This window comes from Larimichthys crocea, chromosome XI (genome assembly GCF_000972845.2).
Source record: "Larimichthys crocea isolate SSNF chromosome XI, L_crocea_2.0, whole genome shotgun sequence".
Classification (NCBI taxonomy): Eukaryota; Metazoa; Chordata; class Actinopteri; family Sciaenidae; genus Larimichthys; species Larimichthys crocea.
In genome coordinates, this window is record NC_040021.1 from 1,521,380 (window position 1) to 1,540,814 (window position 19,435).

The 19,435-nt window shown below is 44.8% G+C and overlaps 1 protein-coding gene across 1 annotated transcript in view; it reads right to left on the bottom strand.

Moving 5' to 3' along the window:
* Nucleotides 1–14,088, bottom strand: part of rev3l (REV3 like, DNA directed polymerase zeta catalytic subunit) — a 75,357-nt gene extending 61,269 nt beyond the window's left edge. Inside the window, exon 1 of the mRNA XM_027284269.1 lies at nucleotides 13,714–14,088. Within this exon, the coding sequence (XP_027140070.1) occupies nucleotides 13,714–13,852 (139 nt within the window). The 5' untranslated portion in view covers nucleotides 13,853–14,088. The remainder of the gene's footprint in view (nucleotides 1–13,713) is intronic.
* Between the last annotated feature and the right edge of the window lie 5,347 nt (nucleotides 14,089–19,435).

Consider the following 19,435-nt stretch of genomic DNA (forward strand, 5'->3'; position numbering starts at 1 on the left):
ATAGCCTGCTTCAGTTATTTGGCTTATAAAATATTTCATGCTGCCAGCCATTGAAAATAACACGTTCAACAACAAGTGTGTGGTCACTGAGCAGCCAGATCGTGATGAAATGAAATCACTGTGCATTTGGAACACTGTCGTGTTATTATCACCCTCACAGACCTTAATAACTATCAAGGATCAACACGAGTAGATTTACGCATTTTAATATGAGGGTTTTCATTATAACGGCATCAAGACTGCACTGACTGCAGACGAGGGTTCTCGTGGTGCACCCTCGTCAATTTCTACACAGAAATTCCTGCAGCTGCTAGAGTGTTTAAACAAAACACTGTTAGTGCGCTGGCAATGCTTTAAAGTAACATCAGCAGTGGTTCAATTCATGATCAGAAATGTACCAACAATTCTTCCTCACAGCCATGCGGCAACCTCTGTGGCTGTGAAACAGGCGTTCAGACAGGGACAGGCAAACCGAACGCTGGCAACGTTTTTCAGTTCATTTCAGTGGGGTTCATGCATTTTCACGCCGGCAGCCCGCAACGCAGGGGTTGCCGCAAAAAACGTCGCTGGCGTCCAGGAGAAAAGTTTAACCAGATTCAACTTTTGGGGAAACGGAGCCACACGGTCAGATCGGTCGAACCTCCACAGACAGCCTGAAATGTCTCTGAAGCAGAGACTATCCAGGTGGATGCACAGACTAAACTCTGTTAGTCTAGTCGACTTTGTTTTTTTTGTGTACCAGCTTCTAAATCTGACTCGCAATTTACGCCACAAAATATAATGACACAAAGAAGTTTAATTTGATATGTCCGATGATTGACAGAATGAGTCAGTCTCCATAAGTCCCCATGTTCAAATGTCCAACTTCACAGCAGAAATAAACATGTTTACAGCCTGGTACAAAAAACAGCTTTGGTCTCTATAGCCATTTCCCCCGTGCACTGAGCTTCACAACAGTTTTGGTTTCAGGGTGCTGAGTGCAGACAGTTTTAGTTAGCTGACCCTCATGAACTTCTTTAGAGGAAGCATGTTTTCCTTTCTTTGATTAGAATCACTTCCAAGTTCAAAAAATCAAATAACTGATCTGTGCTTTGCAGAACAATGACACACATCAAGGTTAGGCCTGGCGACTTGAGGTGCCAGTACATTGCTTGTATAAGTAACATTGAAGTCTGCACTGAATAAACCCTGGACTCCCGGCCTCCACAAAAGGACCTGCCACCATCTTAATGTTCAGGCATGCGAGTGTGTGAGGCTCCCAGATAAGAGGGGTGGAGGACAGAGAGGGATTTAAAGTGTGTGTGTGTGTGTGTGTGTGTGTGTGTGGAGCTTTGAGTTTTGGAGGACAGAGAGGAAGGGCGGGGGTTGACAGGGTGAGGGCCAAAGGCCAGACTAGCTCCGGTTGTAAACACTCTCTCTCTGTGCACTATGCGGCAGCTCTCCCATGGAGAGCAGGCCGGGACAATCTGAGGGCGAGGGGGTGACGTGAGGGAGATGAAAGGAAATGCTGATGTGATTCAGGGAGAGAAAGTGAAAAAAGCCTCGAAACTGGAACGGCATGTCGAGGAAAACAAAGGAATGTGGACGACAGGAGGAGCAGGAGGGGAGGACGAGTACAGCAGAGAGAGAGAGACAGAGAGAGAGAGAGAGAGAGAGAGAGAGAGAGGCAGGGACTGTGACCAGCAGAGGGAAAACATTCAGACTGCCTGCAGCACACACAGACACACACAGACACACACAGACACACACAGACACACACCGGCCACAACATCTCTGTCATGATACAGATCACAAAGACAGACAGGCTGCAGAGACTGTGTGCTGCTTTTCAATGCAGCCTTCAAGGAATTATTTAACGTGTGTGTGTGTGTGTGTGTGTGTGTGTGTGTGTGTGTGTGGGGAAAGGTTGTGTAAATCCTCTCCTGTTGTTGTCTCCAGAGGGAGCTGTGTGAAGTCTGATAAATGTCCTCGAGTGAGGTCACTTGAGTCAGTGTCACGGCTAAAAAACAAAGAATGTGTTGGCGTGGAGTTAAAGAGAAGTGAGCTGACTTGGAGATCCATCAGCCGCTCGACATGTGAATAAATTTATGCTGACCTGAACTAATCTGCTTCATCAGAGAGCGATGTCACTGACACAAACCAAACATCTCATCTGGCTCAATCCTGATTGGTGCAGGATACCTGACATCACTTTTTCTTCCAGTCGATGAGAAGTGAGAACAGAAAGGTCTGGACATCCGTCACGCAAAATAACCAAAACTGTTTTCAGTTCTGGCAAAACACGATGTGTTCCTGTCGGACCTCACAGGATGAAGCTGATTAAGAAAGTGTTCGGACATTAGAGTGGAATCCACCGCCTCGTCTCTCTCTAACAGAAAACATATCGGCATATTTCCAACAAGCCTGGAGTTCAACCAAACTCGCTGACCGTCTCACCAGAGTCTGTACACAAACTGAACGCATGAGGCTGCTTAGTTGACACTGCTCTGTTATGTAACACATTATCTGAAATACTTCTCCTCTCATTAAGGGAGAAATATGTGCAATAACTGTCTCTCCATTTTAGGCAGATCCTGCGTGAATGGAGATTCATATCAGTGGGACTGTCAGATAGTAATAAAAGAATAGAGGAGGAAAAAACAGGAGTTAAAAGAAACATCGTATGAGCTGGCATGAAGAAAGATCTTCTTTAAGAGTGTGTGAACAAACACAGATGCTACAGATTTCATAATGAGCAGGAGGAGAGCTGTTTAGGGCAGAGTGATTGCCACAGTGCTAGACGATGCTCTGTGTGTGTGTGTGTGTGCACGCGTGCGTGCATCTTCAGCTCGCTCTCTGATCATGGGCAGCGATCTCTCTCGCCAGACAACAGGAGTGGTCTCCGAACTCCGCCTGCCTGCCCTCCTTTCCTCAGCTCTGGTGAAATTTGATATTCACAGCGCGTCTCGCTCTCCGCCACACATCACGACGAGTGGGGATGGCAGCTCGGCTGGTGCATTGGGCGAGCGAGACTTGCGTGCGAGCCCGCTCTCTCTCTCTTTCTCTCTTCTTCATCTCTTCCCACAGTGCCCACCCCTCCGCTCTCAATCTAACACAGGGATGGCAATAAAGACACAGCGGAACGCGACACTGCAGATGAGAGGCTGCTGTGACTGAAGTGGCCTGAGAACAGAGAGCGGAGCAGGTCTAGACAGAACTCCTCGAGGAATAAAACATTTGACTTCTGACGTCAGAGGTGGTTCATAAAAAAAGTTTCACAAATGACGACTGGAGAGAGACAGTTTAAAGAGGTGGTGAGCAGCAGCAAAAAGCAGCCCGCCTTCACCACACACACAAACTCAGCTGCATTAAAACACAGATTCACACACACACACACACACACACACACACACACACACACACACCTATTTTTAGAGCCGGGCTTCCAGAACACCCCTCCCCCTCCTCTTTTTAATAAGCTTGCCCTCAAACACTGCTATGGAATTAAAAATTGATTAAAAAAGACCCTTTAGCTCCCACTGCGGTGTGTCAGATTTGAACACACAGCAGCAGAAACACTGACAGCTGTGGTCTTTACACAGTCACAGGACTGTACTGAGTGTAAAGAAACATGCTCTACAGCTAAATGGAATAATATCTCGAGCTTATACAAAACAAAAGCACATTTGTTGTACTGCGTTCCCAGTGTTGACTCATGACCAAGAAGCCCTGCACCATAGGAAGAAGACAAAACAACTAATTGACTCAAAGCAGAAGACCTTTAAGATACACTTTAGAGGCCAGTGGTGCTCCCAATACCACAATGATGTCCTCACACAGTTAATTGAGTCTGCGAGCACTACTGTGAATACAACTAAGTCAGGAAATGTACTTTTAATGGACATTAGTCAGCCTGGTGCAGCCTTTTAAGAAAGCACTGACTGGCAGGCTCATTATGAAGTCCAGTTGCTCCCCTGCTGTGGGGGGGGTCACAGCACTCCAAAACAGCTGAACCTTGTCCTGAATGTTATGGTCATTATGTCCGCGTGGTGCTTTTAGTGTGATTAGTCAACAAGCTAGATGCTCTCTCTGCCCAGCGTCACAGAGGACGTTACGGGTGAGTAACGTGAGAGTGTTCAGAGACTGAATGCAGAGCAGACGTTTGCTCAGTGGAAAGGTGGAGGTGGATTCACTGGTCAGTGCAAACTTAGGTGAAGATTCACCCATGCAAACTAAAAAACGTTCTATGAGAGTGCAGCAAACATGAACCTGTCTGTATGTGTGACACTGCATGACCCATGTGTACAGTGGACAGTAGAATACACATTCCCTCCACCATCTCCAGGTTCTGACCAAATCAAAATGCATGTATTGCTCTTCATGTGACTGGGTGTATCCACACGGTACAACCTGGGACAGAATCAACTTTTGCAGAGATGCAAAACAATGCTGCAGCGTCCACTCTTGTGATCAGACCAGTCAAACTCCTCCACAGCCGGCCTGAAATATCATTCAAACTTCAAGCGCTATCCACACAGAATTCACAGAGCAAACTGTGATACTCTCCCAGTTTTGTCCTTGCTTTGTTTATTTAATGTACCCAGCTTCAACGTCAAGAAGAGGAGAGGAGAGGAGAGGAGAGGAAGCATTGGTGGATCAAAGAAGTAAAAAGTTATTTTCTGATCGTTTCAGAGCGGTTACGTTATTAAGCACAAATAAACACACCCACACACCGCCATGCCACACTGCAGCTAATTGCCACAACGTCTGATTTGGTCTGAGTACGGCGTTACCACCACTTAACTTTAGCGGTTTAAATCCCTCCATCATGTTCGATCACGTTTGATCTCAGTCTTTGAAATGATCGAGCGAAGCAGCTGGTTTCATGTCAAAAGCAAAATAGCAACACTTTACATTGTAGAGACAAAACGTGTGAATCTGATCCTATCGTACAGTGATACATTCATCAGACAGCTCATGTGAAGAACCACATTCCTGCTGCATTCCTGTAAGAACAGGAGACAGTGCGCTGCTCTAATTTGCAGATATTTCCAATGCAACTTCATCACTGTGTTTGTCCTTTTATGAATGTGAGCACACGTATGTACACAAACGCACACACAGGCCTCATTATCATCCATGCAGAATGCACACAGCAGGGTGGGTTCAAAGCCCCCCACCCCTCAGCCTGCCAAATTCTTTCATTCTTATTAAACAAGGTCTTAATCTGGCCTGAAACACTGCAGCGTTCTCCTGCAGCACTGCCAGTGGCCCTGGGGGAACACAGAGTGGGAAGTCTCCTGCTCACACCAACTCAAAAAGAGGAGGCCTCCCCTCCCCCTCCCACTCCTCCTCTTTCTCTTTGTGGGGACAATGGTGCAGGAGGAGAGAGGAAGAGGCCGACACTGAGCCGAGGACCTGAAATGACCCAACACCACGTGCCAACGCGGGCCTCTCTCTTCAGACCACACAGGACCACATTACAGGAACCTGCTTTGGAAAAGATGAGGCACTGCCAGGATGGGAGACTTTACAAACCTCCAGTCAACAGTTACCCCCCCCCCACCCTCTGCATTAGCAGGCACTTCACATCAAACAGTGGCTTTTTTATATGGCTCCATCAAAAGGCAAAATACTTCCCGTTAACGCCCGCTCCCCCCACACCAGTGGACATCTATCTCACCATGGAGATGAACTAAATCACATTACCTCATTGGCAAAGCCATCTGGCATGCATCTACCAGAGAACAACAACTCCATCTCGTTTGGGGGGGGGGGGGCACAACCTGAATGCCCTAGTGGCTGATAATACACACACACACACAGGACAGGACATGCACTGCATTTAAAATCTGATTTGAAGAGCTCGTTACCACATGTGGACATGGGTTAACAGACACTGTGTGGCCTGTGGCTTACACCACACCTGTACAGTCAGGAAGTGGAAAGTGAACGACACACAGACAGACATTCTCACTCTGATCAACAGAAAGTGTAAAAAGTGTTATCAAGGTTAAGGCTTTGTTCTGCACTTTCAAACTGACGATGTGACGGTTGGTGGGGTTGATGGTTAATGGGCTGAATGAGAATGAGAGAGGGCAGCTGCTCAGAGGACAGTGAGAGCCAGGAGAGAAGTTGGAGTAGACTACGGTTGTCAAAAGTATCGATTTTGAGCCGGCTTTTAAAACAATACAATCTCAATCTGTATCCAAAGTACAGAGGGGGAGAGAGAGAGAGACTCTACTTGCTGGAGTAGTAAACCAGGTTTCATTACATTTAAGAGTTAGCGCATCTCCATGGAAACGGAGAGCAGAGCAGAAACGACAAGCAGAATGTTTATTTTGACGGCAAATTGTCAAATAGCTTTTGATTCTATATTTTGTTTAAGTTGGTACTTGTTGCACGATCACATTATTACATTCTGACCGCAGCACCGCTGTGCCAGTAATGATGACAAAGCACATCCTCTCATATTGCTTAAATAGATGTCATTTGGTATTACGGTGGTTTTGGTCAACATTAATAATAGGCATCCTCCACATGCAGCTCACCTGCTGTTCAGACGTACTGATGACACAGGTAAGGGGGGGGGGATCAAGGTGAGCAGATTAAAGAAGTTTGTCAGCAAACACTGAAATAAGGTCACACTGTCATTCTGTGTGTTCAGAGACTTTTTCTGTACCAGCTCTGTGTGCAGGTTGTTCCTTCTATTCTACTTAATGTGCCCAGGACTTGTTGTTTTTGCTGAGAGGTATCGAGTATTACTTCTTAGCACTGGCCTTTTATCAAAGTTTAAAATTCTGTTATCATGACAACCTTATTTGGACAGACTGACACTTTCACAATGCTTACTGTACATGCACTGCCATGGTGTCCTCGAGCAAGACAGTTACAGTGTCTGCTGTGATCTCCTTGTGGAGGATCAATACAACATCACTAGAGGAACAGCGAGGGTTGAGCCTGCACAATAACAAACAGGTTTCCAATAGTGGAAAAAGACGTCCGACAGCTACAGATGTTAATACAAAGTCACCCATCCCACCTGACTCAGTGTAAACTGAGGTGACAGCAAATGCATTGGAGGCGAGGATTGCTGCAGTGTCGGGCCTGTGCCCTCGACAGTGACGCCTTCGGATACCCACTGAGGAGCCGGAGGGAGCTATTATAGACATCAATCAGACTGACTGGGCCGCAGCAGCAGCAAGGACACAGAGGCAGCTGCTGTACACCCACAGCTCCTTCCAGATAAAAGGGAAGTCATCGCCCAGCTACCAGGTAGTTCAACTAGCATGTAGCACACTATGGCTACTAGTCCAGTCTCTTAAATTACAGTTTACAGTTCTGTGTGCACAGGACACAGGAGAGGAATGAAGAGAGTAACAAACAGAAGGACAGGGAGAGGTAGGATGCTTTATCAGCGACACACTCTGTGTAACCTAAAGCAGAAGTCATGTAGCTGTTTGTGATCACCTGGTGATCTTAAAGGGCTTCCAAGAAAGCAGCAACCTCCGTGGATGTGAAGTGTAGCCAATGTGGGAGTGCTATAAATTGCAGTTCCTCGAACGTCTATTTGAGGCTGGTCACAGAAGTGAGTCAGTCTTTGTAAGACCCCACATTAAAATATCCAAGTGAGTGTGGACGCTTTGATTGACAGGTAGGTGCTGCCACAGGTGGCTTGTTTTAGCATTCAGGTGTCACTGAACCTGCTTCAAGTCCGCTGATGATCCACGTCCACGTGGCAGGGCCACCACATACTGAGCTTCACAGCGGCTCCTCTATGGGTGCTGTGGGTCATGCATGCGCTGTCCTTACTTTCAGTGGTTCCAAGTCAATTGCAAAAAACATTTCAGCTATAGAGGATTTTTTTTATCCTCCCCTGCTGTGCCATGTGCAAAGTTACTGCTAATTCAAATGTTTCCTGCTGTTCATCAGCAGGGAAAGCTTGGTGACCACTGACCTAATAATCTCCTCTAATCTTCTACCCAACAACCTAGGTAAAGCTTCAAATGTAACTAGAATGACGGTGATTCTGCAGCCTCACTATGCCGCCTTCACCCTGCGCTGACACCATACAATGAAAAGGCCGTGAGTTGCAGAAAGGACACTGGCAGTTTCTCGCAGCGCTGCATTCAGAGGCCAGATCTGATTTATACTGTAAAATCCCGGTGGAGTCCTGATGGCAGAGCTACATTTTAGCATCTTTGTATTTTCAGATTATTGATTGCCTGCTTGAATGACTTGCACCTAACACCTCACCTTTGGCTAGATGTTATTGGTTAGCCGCAAGCTCTTCAGCCTCTGTGACTGAAATCCACCACAGAGGCCACCTGTGGCATCCCGGTATTCAGAGAGAGAGGAGCAGTCCGCCCACATTTCTACACATGGTTCACACAGGCCTGTGTGAAAGGGAAGGGAGGGGAGGGCTCTGTTTACTTATTAAAGCTCTTCACTGTGGCTGCTCCGGCTGTGTCTGGACAAGCCTCAATGAAACCAGATAGCTCACTGGAAATGCCTTGGGTGTTGGTAGGCACCTACAACACAGACGTGACGGAAACTGTACCAGTGCCACCAGCACGACAGCGGCAGAGAGGCGTGAGTGACTGCCGCCCGCCGCTGTGTGATGGCTGCCGACTAACTGAGGAGTCTGAAAGACTCACAATGGAAGCTAATCCAGGATGTGTTTTAAGAAGTGAGTGGGTGACAACAATATAGTAAGCAGGAGAATATCTACAAGGCTAAGTTAAGCTTTCATGTGCAGCTTTCAATAATGGCTGTCAATCATACAGGATCATATATGACAATAAGTTACCATGTGCAGCCATGAAAATGCTGGAAACAGTTACAATCGCCAGAGAGAGAAACAACTTTAGTAAAGAGACGATACAGATGAATAATTAGGGACTGTAACAAGTATTATTTTGCAGGTGTGACAGCATGCCTAACTCCTCTCTACTATGAAACTTTAACGAGGTATTAGGACTTCATGATAAGAGAAACGAGGCATGAAAACACAGAGACAGAGAGTTTGTTGACGACTGTTTCTCTGTTGCCAACTATAGATGCACTATAGAACTTTTCCTCTGCAGACACTGATTCTAACACCTCATATATACGCATACACACCTCATACTTCAGTGCCTGAAACTCATTAGGATCATTTTTATGTAAGGTAAAACGAGGCCAAGCATCGTCGTAGCGCTAAAAGCTCAGTTGGCAGCCTGCCATGTCTGAATGAATGTAACGGATGGTTAGAACACTTTATGATAAAGCGACGTCGCGGCCGTGACCCAGTCTGCTTAATAAGGATACTATGAAGGATGATGCAGTGCATGAGGATTGGTGCGTCCGCATTATGCACGCGAAACACGGACAATTAATGGTCGGTACCCAAACCCTGAGGCACCAGTTAAGGAGTGCCCGTAGCACTTTTGGCCACGTCTAGTCAAACATCTAGCCCTGCGTTCGGTTCTGTTGAAATGATCAGTTTAAACGTGACGAGGGAAGTCCAAGTGCGTCCAACATCACATGCAATCATTATTCTGCCAATATACCTGTGCATTTACTGCACTGACCAACTTTAATGAATCTCACAAGAGTCCCCAAAACCAAAACATTCCTTTCTCTGATTCAACATCTAAAACACCCCGACAAGAGGCTGGGCCTCAATCTGTGGACAAAAACATCATACGATGAGGATTAGTGTAGGACAGCGTTCAGTCTCCCTTTGTGACACTCCTCTATTACCAACATGGCTCAATTTCCTTCTGTTAGACCCACACATCAGAGTAAAGCATGAGGACAAAAGAATGAAAAACTAAATCCAGTAAAACCTTAATAAATGGACATTTCATTAAAAAGTAATTAGAAGAAACTGCAGTGGCGGTTAGAGAATGATAATTGAACCCAAGTAACTGACAGAGAGAGAGAGGAAAGTAAACAGTTAAGGGGACAATGACCTTCTGCCTAATGAGCCACAGAGTCCCTTTGAATCCGCCTATTATCCTATTAATGGATCCGGGAGGAATTCCTTCAGATGGCATTAAGGGTTCCCCTGGAGAGAGCTAAACCTGGAGGGGGGAGTCGTGCAGAGGGGAGGAAGAGGCCCTGGGTTTTATTCCTGCCTGCGCTCCATGCCTGCCCCCCCTCATTCAGGTCAATTGGTCATGCATTTCTTCCCTCTGTGCTCTTACTCACACACGTAACAAACATTCACGTGCACATGTCCGAGCGAGGAACCAAAACAGTGTGTCTCCTGCTGTCATGGGGCCAGGGCATCTGCGTCGACATCGGCGGTGGAGATCAATGCTGTCAAAGCTCAAAAGGTTTGCTCAGCAGCGAGTCTTAGCGGTGTGAGAAGAGGCTTGCTGTTTGCTTCCTTCCCTGGGAGATTTTTAACCAACAAGCCTGCCAACAAAGTTATTTTATTATTTTTATGATATAAACATACTGTGATACTGATAAAGATGAGTGCACGTACAGTGTGTGTGCAACACAGCCAGGCCAGCCTAATGTTAACAAAGAGAGGGGAGGGGGATAAAAAAAAATAAAAAAAATCAGGAAGCGTGGCATCAAATTACACAGGACTGATTGGTGGGAGTGTGCATGGCTTAGGTCAGGGAAGGACAGGGAATATGAGGCCTGGGGTTGTAGGCAGAGCCACATGGTGCAAATGCACCGCCTGACCGATTACACCAGGGTAAACACGCTGATGAGATAAAAGTCGACACACATTAAGCAGAGCTGCTCATGAATTCCTCCCTCCCGGCCAGACAATAAAAACATCACCATGAAGGCAACAGGAAATATTTAAAAAGTAACTCCTTTAGAGGAGGCGTGGCCTGTTTGGGAGCTACAGAGGAAGAAAGAGATCCCTCTCCACTTCAATGTGTTCCAGATGGTGATGTAATTTTATTTCTGGAAACGCAGAGCCAAGTCGGACTTCAGCTCGCCACGAGTGATACATAGACTCAGCGAGACTGAGAGTCAAACTGTGCAAATGTGAGCAGCAGCCACCACAGCACACAAACTACAGACAATACTTTATCATGACTGCAAGCCCAAGCAAAACACGGTCCAATTCAAACCACGTATAAGACGGGGAAACAACACCAATCACTGTGTCTGTGTATGTACCCGTGTAACAACTCAATCGGTGGAGGCCTTTAATGCTCCAATGGGATACCGGCATCTGCTGTGCCACATACTCAGGAATGTGAACCAATCAGGACAGGATCAGGGGGTGCAGCCATTCAGACAGGAGTGTGTGCCAAGTGGGAGCATTGTGATGACACTTATAACACCTGTATTGGTTCATTACAGAGTCTCCTCTTGCAGACACTTTCACAGCAGACACTTTCACATACCATTAATGCTGGCTGAGGACACGAGTGGAACTGAGACATCATAAGTGTTATTAATTAAACCTGCTTAGTGGGGAAAAACATTTTTCAAACAAAGGTTGTGTAACACAAACATAGTGGATGAGTAAATTTTAGTGATTGCTCAACTCTGACCACACAACAGGATTAGCTGATGTTGCTAACTAACAATGGGATCTACTCAAAGGGCAACCAGCAAGAGTCACAGTGACCTAAGCTGGAAAATTACCAGAATTCTTCTTCAGAACGGGTAAGAGCTGAATTCATGAGCTCATCTTAATCAAGTACTTGACTACAAATATGCCCGATCCCATCAAGTGCCCTTTAAAACTGCGGTGTTGATTAGCTCAGTTGGTAAAGCATCCGCCCCATGTACGAAGGGTCAGCAGCGGCCCAGGGTTCAAATCCGACCTGTGGCCCTTTGCTGCATGTCATTCCCCGTCTCTCTCTCCCCACATTCCTGTCACTCTTCAGCTGTCTCTGTCAAAAATAAAGCTTGAAAACAGCCAAAAAATCTTTAAAATCTTTAAGAAAAATGACTTACGCAATTCATTTTCTGACAATCAACATACATGGGACAACAGATCGTTTCAGCTCTGCACTCTTAATTTGACTCATTGGATCAAGTTAGAAAATGGCACCACTCAACAACAATGCAGCCATTAAAACCAGACCAGCAAGAGGGGAAAGGATTTTAACAATAAAATGATGTTATGATGCATGTGACACCAAATTATGATTTAATATCATAAAATGAATCCCATATCAGTGTGCAGTGCGTCTCTAAACTCTGCTGTGCACTGGCTTTATTGTGCTTGAATCAGTGTTGATGAATTGCTTCTCAGCATACAATCACTGACAAGCTACCCAGGCTGCAGTTGCTGCAGTGTGTGTGTGTGTGTGTGTGTGTGTGTGTGTGTGTGCGCGTGTGCAGCCCCCGTCATATCAGCGCAACCGCACGCAAACGTGCAGGTTTATGACAGAACCAAATAAGCCCTGACACCCTAACCCTGGCCCACTGTCCTCCATGTCTCTGCATATCCTTTAATCCTTACTGAAGTGCATCCCATCGGTGGACTCTGCTCCTGGGTCTTCCTGAGGAGGAACGCTGCCACAGCATGGGGGGGGGGGCAAGTTAGACTCCCATTTTCCCTACTGGGGACTAATCCTGCTAAAAATACACACAAGTCACTGCACTGCGATGGTGTTTTCACCTGTCAAATAGGGTTGAAGAGAGGACGCGGCAATTGCAAGAGGATTTGGCTGGGGTGATAATGCTGTGCTATTGTGCAGGAAATGATTCTATTGTTTTGCAGCGTGGGGATTAAGGTACCCAGAGTGCTCGGCTATAATGGATTTATTAGAGAATGGGACACGTGCCAAATCTCAAATAAAACAGAAATCTACAGTAAATCTAAGCCCCTCCTTTTGTACAGTGCGTATCATCAGGAATCTGCAAGCCAGTATATACTGTAAAAGAATATATAGAGAGAATCTAGGTATATAGTGTCAATATGCACTCCACTTTCATTTTCACACCATGTAGGATTATGTTTTCATTTACCACGTCTGTCTCATTGTTACATACTGCATATTTAATGTACTCCTACCCTCTCAGACTGTACTGCCTTCTATAAAGCTCAGAATTTGTGCTCAGATGTTTGTTACTAATATATATGATGCTATACATTTGGCTGGTATTCTTGCTACAATCACACATTTTACAGAATATTATGAATAAAGTTCCTTTCATCCACAGTATATGTATCTTTTTACTTGCATTTCACTGAGAAATGAGGAAAAGCTCAAAGAGGGGGCAGTGTGTCGTGGACTCGCCCGTCCACACTCCACAGGTTGCTACAAACAATAAAAGCAGCATAAAGGGAAATATGTACGCTGGCCCTGAATGCCACATGTGGCAGGGTACAGGCTTATGTCGAGCCCTGGAGCCCTGGAGCCAGAGGTGTCCGCCGCCGCCGCCACGCCGTGATAGAGCAGGGGAGAGAAAACAAAGCAGAGCCGTGTGAGGAGGGGAGAGGAGGGGGGAGGCAGAGGAGGACTCCCACCGCTGCAGGCAGCCCCGTATGCAAAGCCACAGCGGTGCACGCCGCGTTGGTACATTATGTCAACACCCTGAATCATCTTCCTGCCGTCGTTTTGCATCGCAGACCCGTTAGGTCTCCCCTCAACGATACGGCGCGAACGTGTCAGTGCACGCGCGTGTCCAAACAGCGGCCACAAACACGTTAACATGCCGCGTGGAAGCGCTGCAAGACGGCACAACCACCATTAGCTTTCATAATACAGAAAAAACACGCGCACACACACACACACACACACACAAGAGTTTACTGACCTGCGGGTGTTGCTCCGAATATCCGCACCACCGGCACTTTCTTCACGTCGCTCTCCCTGAATTCAGAATAGCACACGTCCAGGTCTTTGATGGGACTTGCCAGATAGAAGTCTGCGGTGACGATACGCACGGCAAACATGACTGCCGCGTCCGTCAGAGAGGGACCAACCGACAGGGAAAAAAAGCCAAAAAACTACTGTTAGGAGTCCATAAGATGCGGGGACATCGGTGGCCAGCCGATACTAGCCGAGGGTGATGCTGTCACGGCGGTAAAACAACGACAAAGCGGAGGGGAAGCCCGGTTGTGTCCCATGCAAAGAAAACAAAACGCGAACAAAGATTCCCGTGGCTTTAACGCGCCCCGAGGTGCCGCCGCTGCTGAGGGTCAGCTGCGGCCGGGGAGAGCTAAACTCGACGGCGGCGGGTAATTATCGGACGCTCCGCAGCTGTCGGGTCCATGTTGTACTTGTAATTCTGGCTGTCCCGTGATTTTAGCGCTCTCTATGGTGTTTTTGTTTTTCAGCCAGGAAGACGTTCCCGTAGGCTTCCGGTATATAGCGTTATCTTTCCAAATCACGCCTCGGAACTAGTCCCAGCCAGTCCCGGTTATCAGACAGCCCCGCAGTTGTGCTCCTTCTTCCATAACAGGCTAGCAGCCCGCGGTAGCTAACCTATGAGGGGGATGTAAGCGGGCCAGAACACACAAGGACAGCACTTCCGACTCAATCCTTCAAAATAAAAGCGCCGTTGAAGAGCCGTGAACGCAGTCATACAAAGCACCAGAGTGGGAGAAAAAACGAATTTATTTTGGAAGACTCACATCTGGCACAGTTGTGTGTGGCCAGCAGTTACAGATTGGGATACAAAGCTGCTGGTTTTATCGACTGCCCAGCCGGTTAACCGTGCTGACGTTTATTTAGCCTGAAGGAGACGAATTATATTAGTCTTTGATGCTTTCTTTGGAACATTTTCCTAAACCATAGGGTTGAATAAACATAATATTTCGGGCGCTTTGTTGTCTTCAAGCAGCCGTCTTTGCTCTAAATTGTGCAAAGCTAAATGCCCAAAAAGTTACCACTAACATCGGTATCATCCTGTTTGACATTTTCAAAATAAGAGCAAACAGTCAAACTGGATTATTTCCAAGAACAAGAGAATAAAGATTCAACGCTTTTTTGTCATTTCACCACAGTTCATAGAATTGTTTTGGAGAGCTTATATAAGACATACAACAAGTGGTAAGAACATAAAATGGTCATAGTCAATAATAAGTCCTTTATGCATTAAAATGAATAAATAAAACAACCTATCAGCACCACAAATCAACTATAATATGTACAACTGTATGCACAGCATCACAATGCTTCACACTGGTTATTGAGGATTTAAGGACATGAACGGCCTCTGGGTTAGTGCTGTTGTTATACAAAGATAGTTATTGTGGTGAGAGGAGTAACAAATGTGTGCAAGGATTAAAAAACAGCTGTTAAAAAAATGTCTGTACATGCACTGTAAATGCTATTATTGTCTCAGCAGGGGAGAAATGACAGGTCCTAACATTCATGCCACGTGAAAACAAACAACACACAAACAAATTGACATATTCAAAGATCTTGTTGTTTGTGTAAAATGAGTCACAGCAGGTTAGACACTCCCCTCAGTGTCATAAGTGTCCATTAACTTAGACTAAAAGCTTAGCTATTGATCTGTTAGTTAGACTGTGTATCAATTTAAACCTGCACAGGAAGCCTGGGCTCATACCTAACTCACTATTTGTGGAATGTCATACCAATATTATACTCAGATCGCAGTACAAGCCTGACGTTTAAAGTATTTTAGACTGTAAATAACAAAAGACAAACGCTGGTGAAAGAAACGTGTGTCTCTGTTCCTTTGCATCAGTCTGGTAGCTGTAACTGATTTTTATTCTGGAATTAAAGGCGCCTCAGCAGTGGAACAGGAAACAGTATTGCAGAGCTTCGTGTAAAACTTGACAACATTTCACCTTATTTGCCACTGCAGCATCAAAACAAGAACAGATCCTGATCACAGAGCTGGAAAGCATCACTTACTCCAATGGAGCACATTTCTTATTGGCTGTTTCCTGCGATTGGAGAAAGAAAAAAAAACAAACCAAGAGTACACAGAACAAAAAGAACATCGCATGAGGGTCCTTTAAATCCATAAAGAAACGATACGTGGAATATTTTAGGCACGCCACAGGTCACTGTAAGCCTCCATGACAATGTTACACTGATACAAAATAGGATGATATGACCATAAAGCACATGTGGGGTCACCACAGACTAACTGACATGTTGTAACATGTAATATTTATATTATTTATATTTATTGTTGACAGGGGCTATTGTGGGTCTTATGCAGCATTTACTGCATTCTCTCTTTAGAATTCTACAGTCATAAATAAATTTTGATATTTAATTGAAACATGGTTCTTTAATTGACAGAAACAGCATTTCTAGGGGGGAAATATATAAAAAATATATATATAAATGATAAAACATCAACATTTAGGGGGGTGGGATAGCACTGGGGAAATGAGGACTTCATTGTTACATATGCATAAAACATTTCTCTGAACACTTTAACGGTGATGATCTTTTTTAATATTTTAGAACCTGAAAAGCACATTCTACAAGACCTCCCCCCTCCCTCCCATGGGTGTGTCACTGGACGAATGTATGATGCCTTTTCGCCTCGTACACATCCTCCAGCTGTTCAGTATTCCACTCAGATTCCTGTAATGGCATATACATGGCGGGCAGCATAGGTGGATGTGCTGAGCTCACTGCTTTCTCCCCTCCACTGAAAGAGCCATAACGCTCCAAACAGCTGGTTCGGTCTGGTTCATGCCGGGGACACCGGAGTCAACGACTCCCCAATGATGAAAAATGTTTCATTAGCATTTTCATCTAGATGAAGAGGGACCCTCTGTCTGCTGGAGTGTGTGCTGACCTTGAGTGAGAGCCTGGCCCTCTTAATGAACCAATCAGCAGGCGCCTGCTTCTGTTTGCCAGCAGCATGCCTCAGGTCTGTGAGCGCATATAAGGGGCACATTTAACATCAAGCTAATCCAAAAATATTATATATGCCATATTTAATGCAGTGTTTGGTGGGGGCTTTTATTTTAAGTGCTTTACTGTACACTCAGTACATACGTCTTCAGTATGGATGGCCTCAGTGGGAGCAGAGCCTCAAACTGTGATGCTGAAAGCCATTTTCTACTTGCGTCCATCATCTGTTTTTAAGAGTGTGTTCCTCTCAGTGATGATGATGGAGGTGAACTATTAATGTCTGCAGCCCCAGAGAAAATGTCCATCAAATCCCAGCACATTCAGCATCAACTAATTTAGCTACACAAAAACAGCAAATTCAACATCCACTTACTAGATTTTTCCAACCATATCTCACTCCATAGACAGTTTGAATAGTTGTCGCGAGAGTGGCCAAGGTGTCATCACATGATCATATATGGAACTCTGGTTATGTGATAACAGTGGAGAGACGTGGTAACTTCTGTCCCAGTTTAAAGACAGTCTCTGGTGTTGGTGTCATGAATGTCTAATGTTGATCTTCTTACAGTCATCCTTGTCAATGACCTTTGACCTCATTGCTGTGGATACTGTGATGTGTTTGGTTCTGGTGTTCACAGACAGCTGAGGTTTTCTGTTTGTAGTGTTCATTTGGTTTCTTGAAACTTCCAATAAGTCTGTCACATGATGAGGACCTTGAGTTAAGTGGTTTTTTTCCTGTCGAAGGACAATGTCCAAGCTCAGATATGAACACAATTTCTAAAGCAAGCGCACACAACATTGACTTTCTTCTTGAAAACGGGTCAGTCATGTTATGAGAGTTTGAGGTATTAGATACATACAGTTGAGACTTTACAGAAATATAAAGAATGGAACAAATTCCATACTTCACCATCCAACATGGACTATCATATCACAAGACATTACAAGAAGAACTAATGGATAACATCTTGGATATGAAAGGAACTGGAAACTATCATTTCAGATGAAAACTGGGAACTGGGAACATATTTTCTGGAACCGTCCAGAATGATCAGTGTATTGGCAAAGTATACAAAAAGAAAATGAAAAAAAATGTCTAGATATAGAATTTATATATAATACATATCGTTCAGAGTCCTTCTTCCAATTCATCACAGGGCACATAGAGACCATTCACACTCACTTTAACACCTACAGGCAATTTAGAGTCACCAATTAACCTGTCAATGTTCATGTCTTTAGACAGAGTACCTGGAGAGAAAACACACAGACACTGGAAGAACATGCAAACTCCACACAGAAAGGCCCCAGCTGAGGTTCAAAACAGGGAACCTTTGGCATTTGCATTTGTTAAAAGGAAATACAAAAACATTTAAAAATATATAAACTGTTGAGCATAAAAGTGTTTTATCGTCAAATGTTAATAGAAAAGACACTGCACACATGAGCATTCCCAATTAGGAAGATAGAAGAAGATAAACTTTTGACTTCAGGAACCAGGTACAAACTGTTTAGCAATAAAACACTTGACTTCTGCGTAAAATTGGATCTTTAATAAAAGATGGTTGACCTTATGAGGCCATGTTCCTGTATCCTACAAAATTGCAGTGAACTGTTCCTTTAAGTGGTTTACATGCAGGTCCCACAGGACAGATGATTTATATCAGACTCCTCTCCTTTTATTACCAGTCCTTATTTGGAACAACAAAAAGAATCCTCCATGCTAGCACTGCAGTGATGGAGGCAGGCTGACCTGAGCATCTTTTCACACAGGTCCAACCCCCACAGCTGCCTGTGTCCACCCGGGACAACTACACTTATGATTAGGTGTGAATCAAGATTGTTTTTAATCCACATGCAACTAATGATATACTGCACATGTAGAAAAACAGTCACAATATGAGCCAGTGTTGGAAGTGTGTTTTACAAGCAGCGGGGTAGACAGATAGGTGATCCAGGCCCTTTTGGGGAAATATCTGTGTCTGGTTGCTTTGCACTCACCAGATAAGGCAGACTCTGGTGGCACACAAGTCCTGGAACAATAACAAACTGTGGATTTATTGGTGCTGGCGGCACTCTTGTTTACAGACAGCACACTCATGCAGGAGCTGATAAAAGCCTGGACATCAGCAGAGTTCCCCTCACACACACACTGATGTGAGCAAATCATGTTTCTAACAGGCTTACAGAGTTGAACCAGTCTGTCAGGACACGAATGATGAAGTTCAGGGTGAAGTTGGATGGCAGTTCCACACAGCAGTGACTTATCAGGGGTGTTCAACATGTGGACAGACTTCCTGTGCCCGTCTACAGATCCTTTATCACAGTGTTGCTCTCCTAACCACAGCCAAAATGAAAACCAAATATCCTCACTGCTAAGTCCCAACAATGGCGTTTAAGCCACGTTCTCATAATGTAATATTAATATGACAAAATCATTATTTCTTGATATAATTATTGAACTGTCATCCAAGTGGGAGTGTCATTATTTGGGAAATGCTGCCACCTTCTGGTTAATCACAGACTTTACCAAGAAATACACATATGGTGTACTGAAGAGATCTTATTTTTTATGATCTATTAATAAACCTGCATCAGTATTGATTATCCTACTGAATATATATATATATATATATATATATATATATATATATATATATTATATATATATCTCATAGATATATATA